Source organism: Chiroxiphia lanceolata, chromosome 13, assembly GCF_009829145.1.
Source record: "Chiroxiphia lanceolata isolate bChiLan1 chromosome 13, bChiLan1.pri, whole genome shotgun sequence".
Taxonomy (NCBI): Eukaryota; Metazoa; Chordata; class Aves; order Passeriformes; family Pipridae; genus Chiroxiphia; species Chiroxiphia lanceolata.
In genome coordinates, this window is record NC_045649.1 from 1,137,030 (window position 1) to 1,157,476 (window position 20,447).

Genomic DNA, 20,447 nt, shown 5'->3' on the forward strand with positions numbered 1-20,447 from the left:
GCCCCGCTCCCGGCCCGCCGCGCTCCCCCCGCTCCCGCGGCCCAACGCCCGCCCCGCCGCCCCTCCCCGGGGCCGGGCGAGCCGCCCCCGCCGCACAAGGGAGACAAGAGAGGGCCCGAACCCCCCGCCCCGGCTCCGGGCGCCGCGTCCGCCCGTCACCCCGCGCGCTGAGTCACGGCCGGGGCGGCGCCTGCACCGGGCCGGCCCTGCCCCGCACACCCCCCGCCCCCGGGACGGCCGCCCCAGCGGGAGCCCCAGACCTACGGCCACGGAGAGACCGCACGTGCAGCGCCCTTCCACGGGCAGCCTGGAGCAAGAATTAGTGTCCCAAAACTACCGCGTGGCAGCGGAAGGTGAGGGGTGCTGTTAAATGCCAGGGATCAAAAGCTGCGCTCTGCTCCCTGTTCTTGTAGGAACTGACTTCCAAACCTCCCCCGGCCCTTCCTCGCTCCCACGGGCAAAATGGTTCTGTTCTACACTCCCCTGCTAGCTTTATTTCCCCCACCTGGCAGAGAAGAAACCACACGTTCTGCTCAGCAACTCTCTGGGCCTTCCATCCACAGGACCAAAGTGAACAGCCCTACCACCACCTTTCCCAGCATCTGTGGGTACACTTCCCATATTGCACAGCTTCAATCTGACCAAAGCACCAAGCTGTCAGGATTGGTTGCTTACCAGTGCAGATGGCAGCAGAGCCGAGCACTTTGGCAAGACTGAGCTCTCTTGGCAGCTGGCACTTTCCAACCCTGCCTTCATAAAAGAGGACAGTGCACAAGCAACAGTGCATCTTCTCATCAGACGCAGAACGTGGAAACAAATGTTTTAAAGACTCGTTAAGCAAAATTATGGAAGGCTAAAGGCATTGGGACATGTCATATCCAACTGGAATTTATGCTTAGCCAAGCATGTAAAAACCCCAAAATTAGTAAGGTTGATTTTTACTACCTGCAGGAGACTGAAATATTGAGGAGAAAAAGCAGAAGCATGGATACCCCTTGGAACCACATGGAACCACTTGCATATGGCTTTGGCAAAGCATTTCAACATGACCCTAATTCTGTCCTGTAGCTAAGGAAACATATACAAAATTACCTTCGCTTTCCCTATTTTAACTGTATCTCAAGCCAGTCCAACAGAAATTTCGGGGTTGTTACTATTTTAAGGGGGCACGGAAGGAACATATTGCATGTCCTCCAAGCCCTGTACAAACAGATCAATTCTGGTAACAAATAAAGGCTACAGTTGCCCTCAAGTTCTCATACTCCCTCAAAAGAGCAGTTCTGTTCTCCGAGTTAAGACTCAAAATTATATTGCACCTACTCATACTGTTTAAATTTCTCCCTGATCTTAATTCCCTGCTCGGGGATGCAGATCAGAGCATCTGAGTGGGCCCTGAATGGCTCAGCTCCTCCTCTGGCTTCCAAGATCTTCTGTATTCCTGAAGAAAAGTATTAAAAGTTTAAAATATGTCCCTAAAAGTAGGAGACAACTAAATAAAAATAAATTAAAAAAAAAAATCAAACAAACAAACAAAAAAAACCCCCAAAACATCCCAACCAATCAATCAAACAAACAAAACCCAAAAGCCAAACCAAACCCAAGACACAAGACAAACAGAATCTTAACCATTTTGTTTAATGTTGTACAAAACAAAAAATTGGTGAGTATTACAATGAAAAGGGATTAAAACACTGGTATCACATTGCCATCTCTCTATTTAAACAGTTGAGATTCACTTCTCTGTTCATACCATAGAAACTTCAGTGGCCTCCAGGAACAGAATGACTTAAAAAAATCCTTGTGTCACACGTATTCTTCACTCTACATTTTAAAGCTGTGCTCACAGAGACGGCTTCTTCTATTGGAGTCTTCAGGTAAACAGGAGTTCAGTTGTAAATAAAGTTGAATCTAAAATTTAAAAGGATTATACCAAGTAAGGAATTTTCATTCTTTCAATTTAAGGGGAGTTTTGAATTATTATGCAAATGTTTTGTTTCTGCTCTGGATAAACATCCACCTGACAGGACAAAAGTGCATTTTTTAGTAAGACAGCTTTACAGTATAGCATCCTTTTTAACAGCCAATTCTCCTCTAACACTGCACAACTGTCTCTTAGGGTTGCAGAAGAGCTAATTATTAACATTTTATCTCCTAAGACAGTTTCATAGATATCAAAATCCCAGTGAGAGTTATGTTCCTTCATCAGCAACCCCTTCGCAGCATTTCTGCTGTCAGGCAAACCTTACATATTCCAAAGGTAACATACTCAACAGCAAAGAGAATTCTCAACTAAGTTTCACAAACAGCAGTGGAAACGACCATCCCTCTCAGCTCCCAGATGCTCAGCCTTTAGAGGCCTCTCTCTGTTGCACTGCTACCCAACCAGCACCTGCCTGCAGAACAGCCAGTGTTCTGCTGGTACTCAGAAGCACCTGCTGTTTTCGGAGGGGGAAGCTAAAACTGGGGCTGGATAGACAAAAAACCCCAGCAGGAAACAAGCCTATTATGGGCAACACCTGTGCTGACATTCTGTTAGCAGACTTTCTTCATCAGAGTAGGAGGAGGACAGAGTTACTTTCCTGAAGAGCAGCTGGCAGGCTGTGGGATGCCTGGCATGTCTGAACGACCACCCACAAAAATAAGAAACCAGTGAGCTCTGGAGACCTGAGGCACAAGCCATGTCCAGGTAAGAAAGCCAAAGAGTGTGTACCTTGGGAAGAGGAAGGAAAAAATACAGCTGTCCCTACACATATTTGTGTCATAAAAATACTACATGTTATAAAGTGCAACAGGGAGTCTAAAAAACCCACCACATTTAATCAGCACAAAGCTGGGATAACATGCACACCTAACTCAGTGCTTCAAACTCCCACCTTGGCTTTTACCCTCACGCTGCCTCCAGTGCCTCCAAGAAGCTGTTCCTCAGTCTGTGCACAGCTTCACCCTCACTATCTGTCACATTTCCTTAGCTACAACTGCTGTGTAGGACTTTGGTGCCAGCCAGTTGTGGTCAGTGCCTCTAAACTGTCCATCACACCTTGTCTGAGGGAGATTCTTTGGGATAGCTACAACCTTTTCAAGTTGGTTTCTGTAGTGCCTCATCTTGCTCTGGTTTCCCACAGCAAACATATTCCCAAGAACCATCATACAAATACAACATACCTGCTCAAAAGTTGAGGAAGGCTGGAAATGATGGGTCCATATCCTGGTGCATTGTCATAGAGCTCAAACAAGGGTGCAGCAACCAGCTTGTAATTTTTGGGGACTGCAAACAAAGCTAAAAACAAATACAAGTTGATTAATAAGACAAAGCAGAACATATTCAGCCAGGGTATCATTGTCCCACACAGCCCTTGAAACAAGATCACTACACAGAGCACTCCAGCAGGTTTATTCCTTTTCTAATTAAATATGGGGTCCACATGCTGAACAGGAGCAGGAATGGGAATTTACTAGGAATTCATGTTCAAAGGATCATCTGCCTTCAGAACCAATACCAGCATTTAATTTCATTAGTGATCAACTATAAACAACTGCAAGCATACAAACACAAACTTGCTACATCTCCTTGTGGGAAATGCAAGCATTTAGACATTGTTATAAATACAACCCTTTGCTGCAAACAAATACCTACCCTTTTCTTGAAGCTGGACCAAAAAAAGCTTTTTGTGCTCTTTTGGCTTTGTAATATGAGCTGGAATATAGGGATACTAGAAGAAAAATGATAAAAATTAGTTGTACAGAGCTTTGAAAATATTGTGCAATCTGAAGTGCTACTTTATAAATAATCAAGCACTGTGCAAGCTTTCAATGTGTCATATATTTTTCTTTCATGGCATCGAATAAAAAAAACCAAAAATTTGTAAGAAAGTACTTAAGAAAAGAGTGTTGTTGCTGTCACAACTAGTGACAGGATCTAAATGGGCACCAATACCCACAAGCAGTTAAAACAACCCAGTAAGACAGAAATGCATAACAGCAAAATGAGCCTTTAGAAATAGGGTAGTGAGACTAATTTATTCACAGGGCATCTGTTCCATAAGCTGCTGCAAGAGTTTCCATCGTGGCTACAAAAGGAATTTCAGTGGAGCATCTGTCTCAGCACAGAACTGGAAGCTATTACATCCAGTGGTTTCTCATCCATCATGACGTGTGAGGAGGGAAACAGAAGTTTCCAGAGAAAGAGGCTGCAGTTTCTCCCCAGTCACCGAAAGGAGATAAAACAGGTAAAAACCAGAAAAACTAACTGCTCATGCAGCAGGTACTCAAAAAGGCCAACCAGTGGGTTGAAGGCTTTGGAAGTGCAATCAGTACTTGACTGAGGAGGACAGAAGCCCACAGGAGTACTCACCTGAGGAGGTTCAAAGTTTGGTCTCCACCAGTTGCCAATGCAGTCATCAATCACCCAGTCCTGCTGAACACCATCCTGGCGACCCAGTATCTACCAAAAATCCAGTAACAATCACAACTCTAACTATCCCAAGTCCATTTTTCTAGAAAACACGTACTGGAAGAACAAAAACTTGTTCTGATATAGTTTAGAACTGTTCTGAGATAGATTTCAACAGAATTGTAGAGTATTTTTGTATAAAGTGGAATTTTTTAGTAAAAGCCTCATCTGGCAGGACAAGGCCACTTTAGAGAGCATTTCAAATTCCATGCTGTATTCAGCTGGCTTGAGTCCTATCTGACCAGTGGGAAGAATGAAATACATTGTTACAGTAGCTGGCAGAAGTAATTTAGGCTAATTTAGGCATGGAAAGTTACCAGTGCAACGGGAGGACTATCTCAAAGGCAAGTCCTCACCAGCTGTGCTCCACAACATATTTTATTGCTCATCTGCACATTCACTTGCCTGAAGCCAGTCAGAAAGCAAAGCTGCAAATGAACACAGGACCTGAGCAGCAGCAGGAGTCAGCCACACTCATGATGCAGACAAATGAAAACTTGACTGCTTATTTGTAACTACCTGAGAACATCACGAAAGCAACAAAATAACAGCAGCGGTAAGAAGACCACTCTAATGTTTTGGCTTAGTCTGCTAATTCTAAGATAATGTAACATTCTGCTATGGAAACATAACAACAGAAAACAGACCTCTGTCATTAAGCGTTTGAGCCCTTCCACCTCATCTTCTCCTGGATTGAGTTCACCACCAGGTCTGTTAAAATATCAGTGATGAAAGCTGAAGTTACATTTTATTGCATTTACCAACTTCCACAGGTAAGTTCAGATGTGCTTCCAGGCAGGGAGTTAAAAATTCTTTTATGGTCCTTAAGTCAGAAATTCCAAATCTAACTTTGATATTGAAGACAGCAGGATAACTTTCACCAAAACCATGACTAAAATGGCTACTCGTGTCCCTTATAAAAATAACTATTATATAAAATACTTTCAATTCAGCAGGACAAAGCATAACAATACACATGATAAAGACTGGGACACTTAAAGGGTAAAGTTTTAACAATAATAACCAAAAGCTGAAGAAAATGTTGTAAATACTGCCTGTATTTATTGTTATCTCAAAATCAGCACACACTGAAGCAAACAGAAAGCAGAAAATAAAACTCCTGTGGGGAACCACCCCACATTTGATGCACGATTAATGAAAAATCTAAAACCACATTTTCATCAATACAGCATTTCACAAGTCTGTTTGTGCACAAACACCCTTCAAATCAAGACATGAAAAACTAATCTAGATATGAACTGAGACTTCACACATACAGGAAATTGAGAGCAAACAATATAAATGTTAAAAACAAGAGCAAGCACCACCACCATCACCACGACCGCATCCAAACGTTAGAGTTTCACTCTGGCACTGATAAATATGGGACAAACTGAAGTGATTTCCTCAAATTTAGGTGCCTCCCTTTCTTGCTATCCCAGCTCACCCAGTAGTTTGTAACCAGGTATCATTCTGTATTTACAGGGGGTTAGTTCTTTAACTCCACTTGCCTGTTTTTGCAGGCATAACATAAGCTATGGAAGCATAACAGCTTTCACAATGCAAGTACAACACACCAGCTGCTGACAATGACTTTTAAACAAGATTTTACCATAGTGATGCACTGTAACTAAGATTCCCAGCTGGTTCCAAACTAAGTCACCCCCTCATGAGCAGTCAGACAAACACTTTAGATGAAAACCCCACTACTCAAAAAAAGACTTTCCAGACTAAGCTTTTGCAAGAAATGAATCCCATTCAAAACATCAACCAGCTGGCCACAGTTTAACCTCTAGCCTGCGTGTTTAGTGGTCTGTAACAATAAATTGTCACAGAAGTTTAAAGTTTAAGAAACACTTACAGCTTGAAAAAAGTTGTACCCAGCTGCAGCAACAGCACGTGGGGCAGCCTGTGCTCGTGCACAATCAGAACCCCCTCCACCGTCCTCCTCATGCCAATCTTGTCAAACTCCTCCCTCATGCGCTGGAACCGAGCGGCCACGGAACTGTCCTTCTCATACAGGGGCTCCTTGGTGCCAAAGGTGTAATTTGTCAGAGGATACCTGCAAGGGGGGAAAAATTGTAACTGCATAAAGAAACCGAACTTTAAATCCCTCTGACACAGCACCTCGCCTGAGGCAGACCCTTCTGTGCCTGGTGGGTGACCCAGAGTGCAGGGCTGAAATCCCTGCTGGTGGCTCACGGGGCCCTTGCCCCAGAGAGATCTGCTCGAGGAACACACGAGCACAGACAGTCCTGCTGAGCCACACACCAGCCTGGTGCTGGCTCAAAAGAAGGAAAGAAGCCCAGAAGAACCAAATGTTATTCAACAGCCACCCTCTTTGATCTCCATGCCACAGAGAAAAGGCAGCTGAAGCTCCAAGAGAAACGGGAAAAGAGACCGGAGGGAAAAGCTCTGCTGGGAAGGAAGGAAGGAAGCTGCACAGGACTGCAGTTGTTTTCTGCAGATGTAATGAAGGGCCTGAGAACTGAACTGTTAGAAGTGGTTTTGTTTTGAAGTGGGAAATCAGGCATCTGGATGACAGAAGAGGAGAAATGCTGACTGTCTGAGTGCAGGCTTGAGAGCCTGGGGTAAGATAGAGTGTGAGCAGATCCCTCTGTTGGGCTGGTGCTGGGCCTCTGCACTCTTGGGACAGTGCAGTAAAAACTCAGTGATTTCTCCAAGTAAGAGGGACTGAAAGCAGTCAGAAAAGAAAAGAAAGGTTAGGCAAGAAATGGCTTAAACTTTAAAAAAAAAAAAGATGCTGATATCACAGCTTCCCGATGAGTCATTTCTTCAGAAACTCTATAGAAATATTCCAGTCTCTGAAGCTCACATTTGAATTTTCACAAGACTGAATAAATTCAGCTACACCAAAAAATACAAGTGTTAGTGATGAATAGTTAAAATTGAATATTGACTGCTACAGTTAACATCTGCTGGGTTTTGCAACTTGACAGATGTACTTAGCAAAGAACACGTTCTACGTCCACCAGAACTTTCTGGAAGAAGCTCAAATATATGGCTTCTCATTAAAAAATATGTAAATACTTATTATCAAGTAGTTTGTATCTATGACAGAAGTAAAGTTTTCTCCGGTAGCAGCTACTCTTCATTAAACCTCAACACCTGCACCAGACAACCCACAAACACCGGGCACATCCAGCTACATCCTACTGACTGGGGTCACAGGGCCAGCCCGAGCCCCAGCGAGGCCAAGAAAGCCCATTTCTCTCTCTGGCGCCTTTCCGGATAAACCGTGAGAGTGTCGGTGACGCTCAACAGGCCCAAATCCTCCCTGTGTTACTCGAGGCTCGCACCTCCCGAGCCAGACGCTGTTTTTAAGCACTAAAGCGTTCACTCCCCCGAAGGCCGGCGAGCCCTCGGTACCCCTGGTACCCCCAGTGCGGCTCAGCAGCCCCCGCGCGGGGGGGAGCCCCCAAGGCACCCGGGCTGTGCCGCCGCCCTGCCCTCGGCTCTCCGGGAGGCCGCGACCCTCCGGCCCTCGCAGGGCGGGCGCTGAGCGCAAATCCCCCCGGGGCTGCTGAGGGAGCGGGCAGGACGGGGCAGGGGCAGGCAGGCCCGAGGCGGCGCTCACAGGTTGATGGTTCTCTCCAGCGTGAGCGGCTTCGTCTGCTGGATGTACTTGTTGCCGAACTGGTTGACCCCGCGGGGCCAGCCGGTCTGCGAGCGGTTGGGCGGCACCACGGACATGGCGGGAGGCGGCGGGAGCGGCGGGTCAGCGCTGGGCGGCGGGAGCCGCGTCCGCCATTAACGCCCGCCCGGCCCCGAGCGCCGCGCGCCGCCTGCCGGGACCGCGCCCCGCCCTCCCCTCCTCGCCCATTGGCCGGCGGTACCCCGCCCCGCCTCCCGAGCCATCCGATTGGCCGCCAGGGGCGCGGCGCGGGTGCCGCCGGGAGTTGCAGTCCGGCCGGGCGGCGTCATGGCCGCCAAGCGCCGCGGAGCGGGCGCGCCGCCGGGGGCGAAGCGCGGGAAGCGGGAGGCGCGCGCCGAGCTGTGCGCGGCCCTCGGGGACGCGGCGCTGCGGGAGCGCGCGGGGGCGGCCTGGGCCCGCGGGGAGCGGCTGCAGCACGGTATGGCCTGGTACGGCACGGTATGGCCTGGTACGGCACGGTATGGCCTGGTACGGCACGGTATGGCCTGGTACGGCACGGTATGGCCTGGTACGGCACGGTATGGCCTGGTACGGCCAGGCCAGGGCTGCAGGGAGCGGTGCGGCACGGTACGGCCCGGCCTCGCTCCCCGGCCCTCACCGGCAGCCTTTCCCTGGCAGAGGCGGCGGCGCTGGAGCCGGCCCCGTTCCGGCACGCCGTCATCCCCGGGTTCCTGGCGGGCGCGGCCTTCGCGGAGGCGCTGCGGGACGAGCTGCTGGGCCTCGGCTTCCACGGGCGGCACAACGACCTCCTCTCGCTGCGGCAGGTGGGCCCCGGGCCGGGCCGGGCCATGCTGTGCTGAGCCGCCCTAACCCCCGCCCCTTCTTCTCTTCCATGGGCCGCCGCAGTCCGAGGAGCTGGGGGCAAGCCCGGAGCCCCACATCGCCGCGCTGAGGTAAAGGATACACTGTGACCCGCAGCAACAGCACCTGTAACTCTTTAAATAGTTGGGAGATGATAAATTAGTTTATGGTGATATGGATGCTTTATAACACAGGAGGACATATACCCTATGCTTGTCTTCTCAGGAATGCTCTCTGTGAAGAATTCCGACCATGGCTTTCTGCTGTGACCCAGATAGAGCTGGAGCCAACTATTGACATCTCTTGTGCTAAATATGAGTATACTGGTCAGTATATAAGTGGTCCTTTCCCTAAGGCTTCTGTGCACATGTAGGAAACAAAATGTCTGTGGAATATCTAGTTTTATAACCCATCCCAACCCTTTTCTAGTTCCAGAGGGTCTCAGAAGCAGCAAATCAAAGTCTCAGAAAACAAAGTACAAATGATGGAAAAACTGTTGCTGTAGTTCTGTTGCTGGTGGCTTTAACTGGGCCTGGTGCTGTTGCAAGTCCTCACCTTTTCAGAGATGTTCAGCCTGTGTTTATGTGGCTGCTTCCATGCAAAAGGGTGACGTGTTCATCTTCCAAACCAAATGCTGCAGTTGAGTTTGTGAATTCTAATGGCAAAATGTCACTTGGTGACTCCAGGTTTCAGCTGTGCCTGTGCTGTCAGTCGTGAAAAGTCACTGTAGGAAGGGGGAATTTTTTACTGCAATCAGCTCTAATTTTTAAAAGTCTTTTGCACAATCAGTTGCTGGTCCAGCTTTTCTGTTCCCAGGATTCCCCCTCCTCTCTATTCCAGCAACAAACCTACTCCATTCAGAAGTCAGAGCTGGAATCATTGTCTAGGTTGGGGATCTCTGTCCCCTGTGCCCAGTGGCAGCCAGGAAGGGTGGGTGATAAGGTGTGACTGTTTGTACCTTCAGAGGGGGCTCATCTGCCAGCTGCAGTGCAGTCCCACAGAAGGTAACCCTGCAGATCTCGGGCTGGTGATGCCAAGGAGTGAAAATGCAGTTCCTGGGAGGAACGTGTTTCTTCTTGTTGTGCCCTGGCGGGGCCCAGGCTGGGAAGCAGTGGTTGGAATGAATCACGTGTGTGCTGGAAAGATGCTGCAGCAGCAAAAGGTGTGTGATTGCAGATGTGTTGCTGTGCCACGATGACGAGCTGGAAGGTCGGAGAATCGCCTTCATCCTGTACCTCGTCCCGGCCTGGGAGAGCAGTGACGGGGGAACGCTGGACCTGTTCAGCACAGACGGTGAGAGCTCGGCCTCAGGGGGGTGAAAAACACAGAGCTCATGTGCAGCTTGCTGCAGCTCTCCCCTCAAACAGGAGCAGGGAGATAAAGAGTTTCTCCTTTGTCCACAAAAGCGGATGTGTAGGTAAAATTCACACCTTTAGGGATGGGCTGTAGTGAGGTTTACAGACAATGAGCAACAGCAGACAAAGAAACAGCCTTTTATTCTGTTCTTTTGGAAGGGCTGAGAGTGGAGGCAAGTTGGAAGCAATGCCAGTAACTGTGCTTGGAACTCCAGAATGATGACAGTAATGTCCCTTTCCAGCAACAGAGCCACAGAATGGTTTGGGTTGGAAGGAATCTTAAAGATCATCTAGTTCCAGCCCCCTGCTGTGGACAGGTGCACCTTCCACTATCCCAGGTTGCTCCAAGTCCTGTGCAACCTGGCCTTGAACAGTTCCAGGGATGGGGCAGCCACAGCTTCTCTGGGCAACCTGTAAAGAATTTCTTCCTAACATCTAATCTAACCCTGCCCTTTGTCAGTTTGAAGCCATTACTCTTTGTCCTGTCACTCCATGCCCTTGTCCAAAGTCCCTTTCGAGCTCTCTTGCAGCCCCTTTAGGCACCAAAAGGGGCTCTAAGGTCTCCCTGGAGCCTTCTGTTCTCCAGGCTGAACAGCTCCAACTTTCTCTGCCTGTCTCCATAGCAGTGCACTGATTCCTCGCCAAGCCCTTGCTCTGAGCTCCATCCCTTATACCCAGGTGTCCTACCAGTCACTGTCATGAAGTGAGAGAGAAGTAGCAGTTTCTAGCAAGTTCCAGTTCAATATCTTAACCAGAGTATGTTTTCTTCCTCCTCAGAACACCTTCAGCCACAGCACATCACCAAGTCATTAGTCCCTTCGTGGAACACACTGGTTTTCTTTGAAGTGTCTCCAGTCTCTTTCCACCAGGCAAGGAGCTGTCTCTCGTTCATTTTTTGATTCTCATTGTTGTGGTTGTTCCCTCTGTGTGTTATTACAATCCTGATGGGGAGGGAGAAGAACTGTGGCTAGAGCAGATACTCACACTTAGTGCTGTGTGCCAAAGGCAGGGCTTCAGGGACTTTAAGGAGGACAAGAACTGACAAAGCCAACATTAAACTTATCAGTCTAGCTTCATCAGCCTGGGAAAGGAAAACTTTTGTTTTGTGTTGCTATCCTGGCAAGCCCCTGCTGTGAATTTGGCTAGGGCTTGCTTTTGTTTGGTGGCTTGTTTTAAACTAGCTCACATTTTTCACGTGGGTGCCATCACTTCACTCCAGAAGAGCTCCTGAGCCCACCACCTTGCCAACAGGGGCATCATTTGTGCTTTCTCTTCACACTACTGTTACAGCACCTTAGAGTGTGAAATTGTTCCATTTAGCCCAACCTCTGCACAATTTCATGAAATCAAGATTTAACAGTGACCATCACTGTGGGAAAACTAAGGGTTTCCAGAGGCCAGGGTAAATGCCAGGATAGAGGGTCTGCTCTTAGTCTGACAGATAAGCAAAGAGCCTTCATGCTGGCTTGTGTTACAGCATTTTTTAAAAAGTAAAGGACACAAAAGCAGAGCAGTGTAGCCTGCCAGGGCCCACGGGTGCTCCGTGTTGTCTGACCTTCCAGAGTAAGCTGTGACAGCTGATTTTTGCAGTCCTTTATGGTCCTTCAACAGAATAAGTGGTAGAAAAATCAAATGCAATTACTTTATAACAGAATGACAAAGCTCTCAGAGAGAGCTCTGCTGTGAGCTTGGAATAAAATCTTAGACTGGAACTCTGGAAACACACAATGGACTTGAGCATCAGAGTTTGCTTTAGGCCTCTCTGATAATCCCACCTGGTCTAGCCCTGTCTGACTTTTCCACGTATGCAAGTGGGCTCTCTGCAGTCAGGTCCATCTCCTGTCGTGAGTGTACAGGGTGCCTGTCACCCCTGGTCCCAGCAGTGTTGTCACCCGGCAGTGTTGTCACCTGGCAGTGTTGTCACCCGGCAGTGTTGTGCTCGGCTGTTGCAGGTGTCAGAGGTTGTGTCGCGGAAGTGCCGCCTGTCCGTGAGCGGTTGGTTCCACGGCCCGGCCGTGCCCAGACCCACACGCCACGCTGAAGCTCCCTTGCCCAGGAGCCCCCACATCCCCTATGATGTGAGTAACATCTGCTTATCTGCATTTCTCTCTCTTGTCTTGTTCCTGTAATACCTGTTACGGGAGGCGGTGATGCTCTGGGGATGCTTTAATCCTATCCCATTCTCCTTTTTGTTCTCTGTCCATAAACTTGTATCCAGTTTCTTTCCCGTGCATCTTTCTTGGCTCTGGATGTTTTGCATACCTCCAGTAGTTCAGAGACTGCAGCAAATACTTGTGGTGCAATGAAATAAAGGAATGGAGTGTGTGTGAGGGAATGCAGCCCTGTGGGCAGCTCAGTAGGGGGAACTGAGGAATTTCACTTTTGCAAACTCAGCATTGCAATCCATTTCCCTTTCAGCATGAAATACTGTATGAGTGGATCAATCCAGTTTATTTGGACATGGACTCCCAAGCTCAAATCCAGGAGGAATTTGAGGAGCGATCAGAAATTCTCCTGAAAGACTTTCTGAAGGTGAGCCTGGTGGTTTGCTTGGATCTGATCTGCCAGAACAGGGTGACAGGTACCACCTGGCATGCAGGCTGGGAAAGGGCTTGCTTGCACATCTGTTAACTAAAACACCTGGTTTCATGCCCTAAAGGGGAATGGACCTCCAGAGGTCCTTTCCAACCTCAACCACTCTGTGATTCTGTGGATGGATCCCCTCTGACTGCCTGTACACTGCTGTGTAGGGACTCACCAAAAATCAAACACTTGTATTCAACCTTATTTCCTGCAAGAAGTAAAGCAGAAGGCTGGAAACCCATGTCATCCTTCCTGCTTCCCAGCCTTTCCCCCAGCTCTTGCAGTCTAGCATTTGGGGAACTCCACATGTGTGTGAAACAAGTGACCCACGAGAGGTTTGTCCTGAAGGGCTTTGCCTCTCGAGGCTGACTGACCTGTGGCTTACAGGGCTTCATTGTATCTCAGTGAAGCTGCATTCTCACCCAGCAGACAACCCAGTAGCATCTGGTACCTCCTGGTCACTGACACTGAAAAGACACGACACCCTCCCAGGCAGTGCCTCTAAATTCAGCAGTCTGGGGATCCTCAAACAAGTTGGAGTGCCTTATCTGGAGACACTGCTTCTGGCACACCTGGGAGCTGAATGTTAATGTCTCTGCACTACTTTTTTTTTGCTTAGAAAGAGAAATACCAGCTACTCTGTGAAGCGTTGGAGAACAAAGAGATCCAGTGGAGCAGTCGGGGGCCTGCCAATAAAAGGTGGGGAATGGCAGCACACTGCAGCTGTTGGTGAGGCCAAGCAGGAGCTGCCATGAGGCTGCCCCAAGGATGTGGTCCTTGTTGGCTCTCTAACAAGGAGATACACCTGCTGATACACCTGCTGTCTTTCAGGCTCTATGAGGCAGCAGAGGAGGTCAGCCTCCCTGACACCCTGAAGAAATTCCTGCAGCTCTTACGCTCCGAGGCCTTGTTTTTGCTGCTTTCCAACTTCACTGGGTTAAAGCTGCACTTCCTGGCTCCCTCTGATGAGGATGAAGATGCTGGGGAAGGACGAGCAGCAGACACTGCTGGGCACAGAAGTCCCAAACCTGAGCAGGAAGAAGCTGAACAGCACACTGATGGCAATCCCTGTGAGCCAGAGCAGCCTGACAGCTCTGGTGAAGCACAGGATGGCGAGACACGGAGCAGTAAGTAGAGCAGCAGCAATGGGAAAGGGCTTGAGCACAATCCTGGTGCTAAGAGTGCTGGCAGCAGAGTTCCCAGTGATTTCCATGGAACTTAGTGTTTCACCTTGTACTGCAGCCAGCACAGGGCACCAGCACAAATGTGGGACCTGAAGCACGTCAGATTGGGTGTCCAAAATCAGCAACCATTGCAAAAGAATTTGGAGTAAATTCATGACTAACTTGAAGTTACCATTTTGAACAGACCTAAGTCTTAAGGGTGGGACTTTGGGGAGGGCTGTTAAATGCCCAAAAAGCTTTTGTCAGTTGTTATGTGGCTTCTACACACAAATATCCCTGCTTCTTATAAATCAGATTGTCACGCAAGATAACAAATCCAAAGGAAAAAGGTGAACACATCAGCATAATTTCAGAACTAGAAAAGTGATATACCTCAAAGGTAGGATTTAACCTTTCAGAAAACTGTGTCAGCCTTAATAACCATTTATTGTCAGCAGTGAGATACCACTGCTGTCAAGGATGAGATTAATTTTGGATGCACAGATTGGTGATGTTCATTTGAAACAGTGGCTCTGAAGTTTAAGGGCAGAATTTTTGAAAATGCTCATCTTGCACTGAGCCAGGCAAATTAGTGGACACTGGAAAAAAGATAGTAAAAAAAAATAGTCCTAATGAAAAATCCCATCAGAACACTTAGTAGGAACAAGGCTTTGTTTTTCTGGTTTCCACAGTCATGTGGCTCTTCTGTCTGCCCTGTTCCTACTGTGTGATTTTTAATTCATATATGAGGAGGGCATAGTTTGAGTCTACATGGATTGAAAACTGAGCTAGACCCATGAGAAAAGAAAGGCTTCCCCAAATTCTCACATACCTCCTTGGATGGCACACACAGAGTGAGTTCAGAGCAATGTCCTTCTTCACTAGGGCTTCTGGTAGTTTCTGGGTACTTCCAGAGCAGAAAGGATGCTGGCTCTTGAGCTTTGGAGCTCTACTGTAAATCCAGGGGAAACAAATAAAAAGGGGAGAGAACTGGTTAAACTAAAGCACAGCAGAGCTTGGAGCAAATGTTGGTCCCACTCGTACATGTTCAAAGTACATGACCTAGAGCCACCTCTAGGACAGATGTTAACATGGAATCTGTGGGTTTACCTTTCCTTGGCTGGGGCCAGCAGGCGATTTTGGTGGTGTGACAGCCCCAGGCCTTGCTCCCCACGTGCTGCTGCCCAGCTTCCTGGCATTCCCTGGCATGTCTGTGCCCTCTCCTAGGCTCGGGTGCCCCGGTGTGTGCGGGGGAGCTGCGGTGCTGGACCCACGGGCACTACACTCTGGTCCACGACACTCAAGCAACAGAGTTTGCTCTCGACCTGCTCTTCTTCTGTGGCTGTGAGGGTAAGTGAGACAGGAGAGATGTCACTCTACAAGCTTTGCACGAAGGAGTACCTTCTGACTTCTCAGCAGTGCTAAAACAACCAAAATTTCCCTGCTTTTTCCTACATGGAAGGTCTCTTTAAATTTTGCCCTAGTCCTCACTTTGGCATAAACCCTTGTTTCAGCAGTCTTTGTGTACAAAGATTTGGATTGTGGCCTTGGAGTCAGCTCTGGCCTTCCCTGCTGGAGCCAGGAGGTGGCGCCTGGGCAGAGGGAAAGGCTGAGTCTCCCAGCCCTTTCCTCTCCTGAGCAGCGGCTCTGGGCACGGTGGAGGGTCAGGTGGCCAGAACACCCGCTGAAAGTGTTCTGTTCCACCCCTTTTCTCACCAGAATTAGCAACTGCACCTCCAGTTCACAAAGCCCAGGGTTTTCAACAGTTACTTTAGGCATGTCTGGGCATTTTAGATTGCTAGTTAGATAGTGATGAAAACAAAAATCTAAACACAAGCATTTTAGACCAGCTGAACCCAGAACACACAGCTGAAACCATCTGGCACATGCTGGTAATTATCCTGAAATCCTTTTGCTGTCTGCTAAGGCAGAACTGTTCTACATCTGAGGAGGTAAACTGGGGATTATCCTGTATCCAGTAACTGTGGGCAGTGGGGTGACAAAACAGCATCTCCAGGAGGGCTGTAAGAAAGCTGGGCAGCACTGACCTTTCTAAGAGCCTTTCTTTTCTGTTTTAAGACTGGGATCCTGAATATGGTGGCTTTACCTCCTACATTGCTAAAGGTGAAGATGAAGAGGTAAGGACCTCAGTTACTAGCTGCAAATCAGATGAAATTGTTCAGGGTGGAGTGATACAATTACACTTTGTCGTACACTAACATAATCCTGAGGGTGCTCAGTATTGCTCTGGAGCCTTTCTGCCCCACTCCCTGCTCGTGCTTCAAGAGGCTGGTGTTCCCCTAAAGTGTGAGACCTGGGCCCTGACAGTGTCTCAGAGCACCTGGGGCCATGTGGGAAGCCTGCCCTGGAGGGACACAAGGCTGTAGCAGAGATGACACTTTTCCAGGCGGTGCCATTCACTGAGGTCACACCCAGCATCAGTGCTAATGACAGTGCTGAGCAGTCACACCAGTCCAGAACCCCTTACTCTATAGTAATGCTTCAGGTTAAGGGGTATTAAAGTGAAAATGGTGTCACAGTTCATTTTCTAACACCAGACTTTTGCTCTGACTAACTTTTGAAACTTTTGTTTCTTCTTCAGAATTCTGTCAAAGCCATTTTTATGACACTGGTTTCCTCCCTTCCTCTTGTGTCTTCTAGCTGTTGACAGTGAATCCAGAGGACAACTGCTTGGCCTTAGTTTACAGAGACAAAGAAACTATGAAGTTTGTGAAATACATCAACCATCGTAGCTTGGCACGCCTGAACAAGCATCCAAACAGAGCAGGATTTTGGGATTTTTCCTTTGTCTATTACGAGTGATGGTGCAGAGTGTGACACTGTCACAGGAAATGGTAGTGGGTGGTGGGCAGGTTCCTGTCCAGGCATTCAGCTGGGACCTAAGTGCAGGCAAACGTTGCTGATGCAGCTTCATCACGCTGCGTACAGTGGGGTCCAGGTGGCTTTTTTACCTGTACAAATGAAATTCAGTCTCCTCCCAAGTCCATTGCAACACACACCCTGAACTGCTTTTAATGCTGTGTGGAGAGAGTTGTCCCACAACCATCAGCTTTCCAGCTGTGCTCTCATGGGAGCAGCACAGTGGTGTCTCTGAGCTGTCAGGGTGAGAATTACAACTGTACATTGCCCCGAGCTGATGACTGTTTTTATTAAAAAAGAAAAAAAGGAAATGGGTCAGTTAAATGCTTCAAACACTGGTCGAGCAAGTTTTGTTACAAAATGCCCAAGACATTTTCTGGGGCTTAACTGGGTTCCCTGTTTGCAGAGGCAAAAATAAAGGAGCTGCCCTGGGAAATATGAGGTTTTTCCAGCTGCACAGCTCTGGGGAGTTGGGAAGGAAAACAGTGAGGCTATAAAGCTGCTGGCATGGGGAAGGCCCTGGCACTGCAACAAGGAGCAGGACTTTATTATGCTAAATGCTGTGCAGACAGACCCCTTTTCCAAAGGATTTACAAACTAAACAGCTGAGAGAAGAAACCTGCTCCTGTGCACTCTACTTGGTGGGTGTGCAGACAGCTCCTGGCTTCAGGTGTGAAAGGGTTGTGGCTCCAGCCTAGAGCAGGGGTGGTGGGCTGGCAGCAGGAATGTGGTAACTTACACCTCTGCCTGGCTTGTCATCCACAGGTGGTAGGAAGGTTTCCAGCAGCATGGCCTCCTGTCCTGTTAGTGATGTCCTGGGATCTGCTGGGTTCTGATGGCTTCTGTCACTGGGGATCAGCTCAGGTCTTTCAAGGCAGCAGCCAGCCAGGTCCTGTGGTAAACAGTACAAGAAGGGCAGTGGTCTTGCTGCAGCACCTCCTCCCTGCACACACTCTCAGGCTCTGTGCCTGCCCCACGTCCACTGCAGCAGGACTGTGCCACACTCACCACGAGGTGCAGCAGAGCTGTGCTGATGCTTCCACAGCCAGCCAGAGCGCTCAATGCCCTGCTGGAGGCTCAGCCCTGGCCTGCACCTGCTTGCCTGAAACTTCTCTTGGCACTGAGACACGGGTGTTCCTTCAGCTCACCCGAGCCAGACCGTGCAGGCCACAGGCTCGCAGTGAGCTGGGGAGAGTGTGCACCTCTCATTCCTCCTGCCTCTCCTGGGCTGGGAGAGGGGAGCTTTGGATTAAAGTCTGCTCCTTCTTCCAGGCTTCCAGGCCTGTTGTTGAAGACCACCACAGTGGTGTAAGACCACAGCTGGCAGCAGAGGAGCAGTGAGCCCAAAGCAAGGCCAACTGTTGATGAGCCAAGCAGGTGAGGTGTCCTATGGGCTTGTCTTCATGAAGATACAGGAGCAACAGCCTTCAGCTTCAATCCCAATACACAAGGGTCAAAAAAGGATTCCCTAAGGCAGTTGGCAGGAACCCCTGCCCTTGCTTCCAAAGGGAAAGGTGTTTCAGCCCCCACAGGTGCCAGAGCAAGGGGACAACACTGTCCTGCACTCCTGTTGTGCAGAACTCTTTAGCTCCAGGGCCAGTTCCATCCCAGATTACAAGTAGTTGTTCAGTTCTAGCTACTCCCTCCTGCACTGCTGAGCAGGAAGGACAGCTGGGAGGTGGTTGTGCTGAGCTGCACTTGCAAGATCTACACCATCTTCTTCACAATCTGTCTCCCTAAGATGGCTTCTCTGTGCACTACCAAGGCTTTCTTGCTTAGTTTTAATCTTCCTTTGCTACTTACAAAGACAAGGGGAGGAAGCTAGAAACTAATCCTGAAGTAGGACAGGACTCTCTGAATTACTGGTTTTTGAGGCACTCTGCTGCCTATTGGGGCAGCAGCTCTTCTTGGGGAGAAAGCAGTTGTTATTCTGAGCTGCTCCAGTTGAAAGAAACAAGTAATGGAAGCTTCAAAGAACAAAAAGCCAAAATTATTTGTGTAGTTTTGAACAAAAGTGACAGATACCACAGTTATTGACAGCACAGTCTGCTGGGCAAAGTTGGGAGTAAATTAATTAACAAAATGAAGTTACTTCTTTGACCACATTTTGAGCCTATGAATGTGCCTGGCAAATCTTGGAACCGCCTCCCAGGAGACTGGGAGAAGCTGGGCTCTCTAGTTTGCTGCTTTTTAATAATAAATACTACACTAGAGGGCATAGCAGCCTCAGCTAGAGCGAGGCCCTATCTACCTGATCACACAAGGAACCACCTTTCTGCCTCCGGTGACGCAGATGGAGTAATTTAGGAAGCCAGATTTGCAGTTAGCTTTCAGAGATTTAAAAATGAACACGTCTCTGCTCTCCACCCTTCCTGTCCTAGGTCCCAAAAGCCAGAGGCTGGCACTGCATGTACAGAGGAAGACTCCACACACTGACATTTCAAATGATGTGAGCTGTGGGGGGAAGAGGGGTCTTACTTTACACAGCACCAGTAATGGGAGCCATCTCTGTAGAGAGACAGGTACAAATCCATATTTACAATTAGGTGTAGCTGCTTGCAAAGTACTCCATCATTATGGAGAGCAACATGAAGGTGAGACATATACATACCCACAAAATTAATAAGCAGGGCAATATAGAAAAATAGGTCCAAGAACCACAAGTGAACAGAGTTACAGAGGGGAAGCAACAGAGAACAGGAACTTCATACCAGGCAAGAAGCCACTGATGAGCTGGGCTGTACAAGGCCATGCATTTCCCACCAGCTGACTGCACCTCCCAGGCTGGCACTTGAGGCAGGGCACCAGCAGCTTTCAGTTGTTTAAGCTTTGAGCTGTTCATGTACTTCACAGCAAATATTTTGGGACTTGGTGGCCATCGGTTTGCCGAGTAGCTGAAAACAGGAACAATTCAAATATGGAGATAAGACAGTTCAGCTGTAGAGCAGACTGAAGGAATTATTCCAGCATCCATGAACAGGCACGAAAGCTCTGCCATTGGGTATTCGGTGAATTACTATGAAGATGAGCAGCAATGCACAGGGCTTGAAGAAACAGGGGCTGAAATCAGATAACCTGTCAGTTCCAACTGCTTTTTCACCTCCAAACTGGAACTTGAATTAGGACATGGAATCACTGCTATACAGATCCCTCTCCAGCAGGTGCTGATCCAGCACAGTACTGCTGCAGTGCATTGCCCAGGCAGGGAAGGGGCCATTATGAGGAAGGTTCCAGTCCAAACTGCCACGTCCCAGCAGGGCAGGACAGTGGTCTAGACCCTATCCCCAGCACACATACCAAGGTGTGGTGCCATCTGAGCAGCCCTTACCCATGAATTCTTAGCAACACACAGCTCTACTAGCACCATTTCACAGCTTAGTCTGTACTTGACCAGCAGCTCGACCTGCTGAGTGCAGTTCCCCTCCCATACCCAAAAATGGTCGTTGGTCCTGGGCTAAACTCTACCAGTGGGGACTGTTTGCCACCGGTCTCCTGGTGCAGGCTCAGTTTATGCCAGCTTGCTACTGCACACCAGCTTT

The 20,447-nt window shown here is 48.7% G+C and overlaps 1 protein-coding gene across 1 annotated transcript; it reads left to right on the top strand.

Annotated features, from left to right (window-relative positions):
* The first annotated feature begins 8,054 nt into the window (after nucleotides 1-8,054).
* On the top strand, nucleotides 8,055-17,219 carry OGFOD1 (2-oxoglutarate and iron dependent oxygenase domain containing 1). The gene is given in 15 exon segments (XM_032700936.1): nucleotides 8,055-8,166; nucleotides 8,169-8,317; nucleotides 8,319-8,544; nucleotides 8,745-8,890; nucleotides 8,973-9,019; nucleotides 9,153-9,253; nucleotides 10,104-10,220; nucleotides 11,060-11,151; nucleotides 12,235-12,360; nucleotides 12,701-12,814; nucleotides 13,485-13,564; nucleotides 13,697-13,992; nucleotides 15,256-15,378; nucleotides 16,108-16,166; nucleotides 16,690-17,219. Coding segments are annotated over 15 exon segments (1,950 nt in total). The 3' UTR covers nucleotides 16,852-17,219.
* The last annotated feature ends 3,228 nt before the right edge of the window (nucleotides 17,220-20,447 follow it).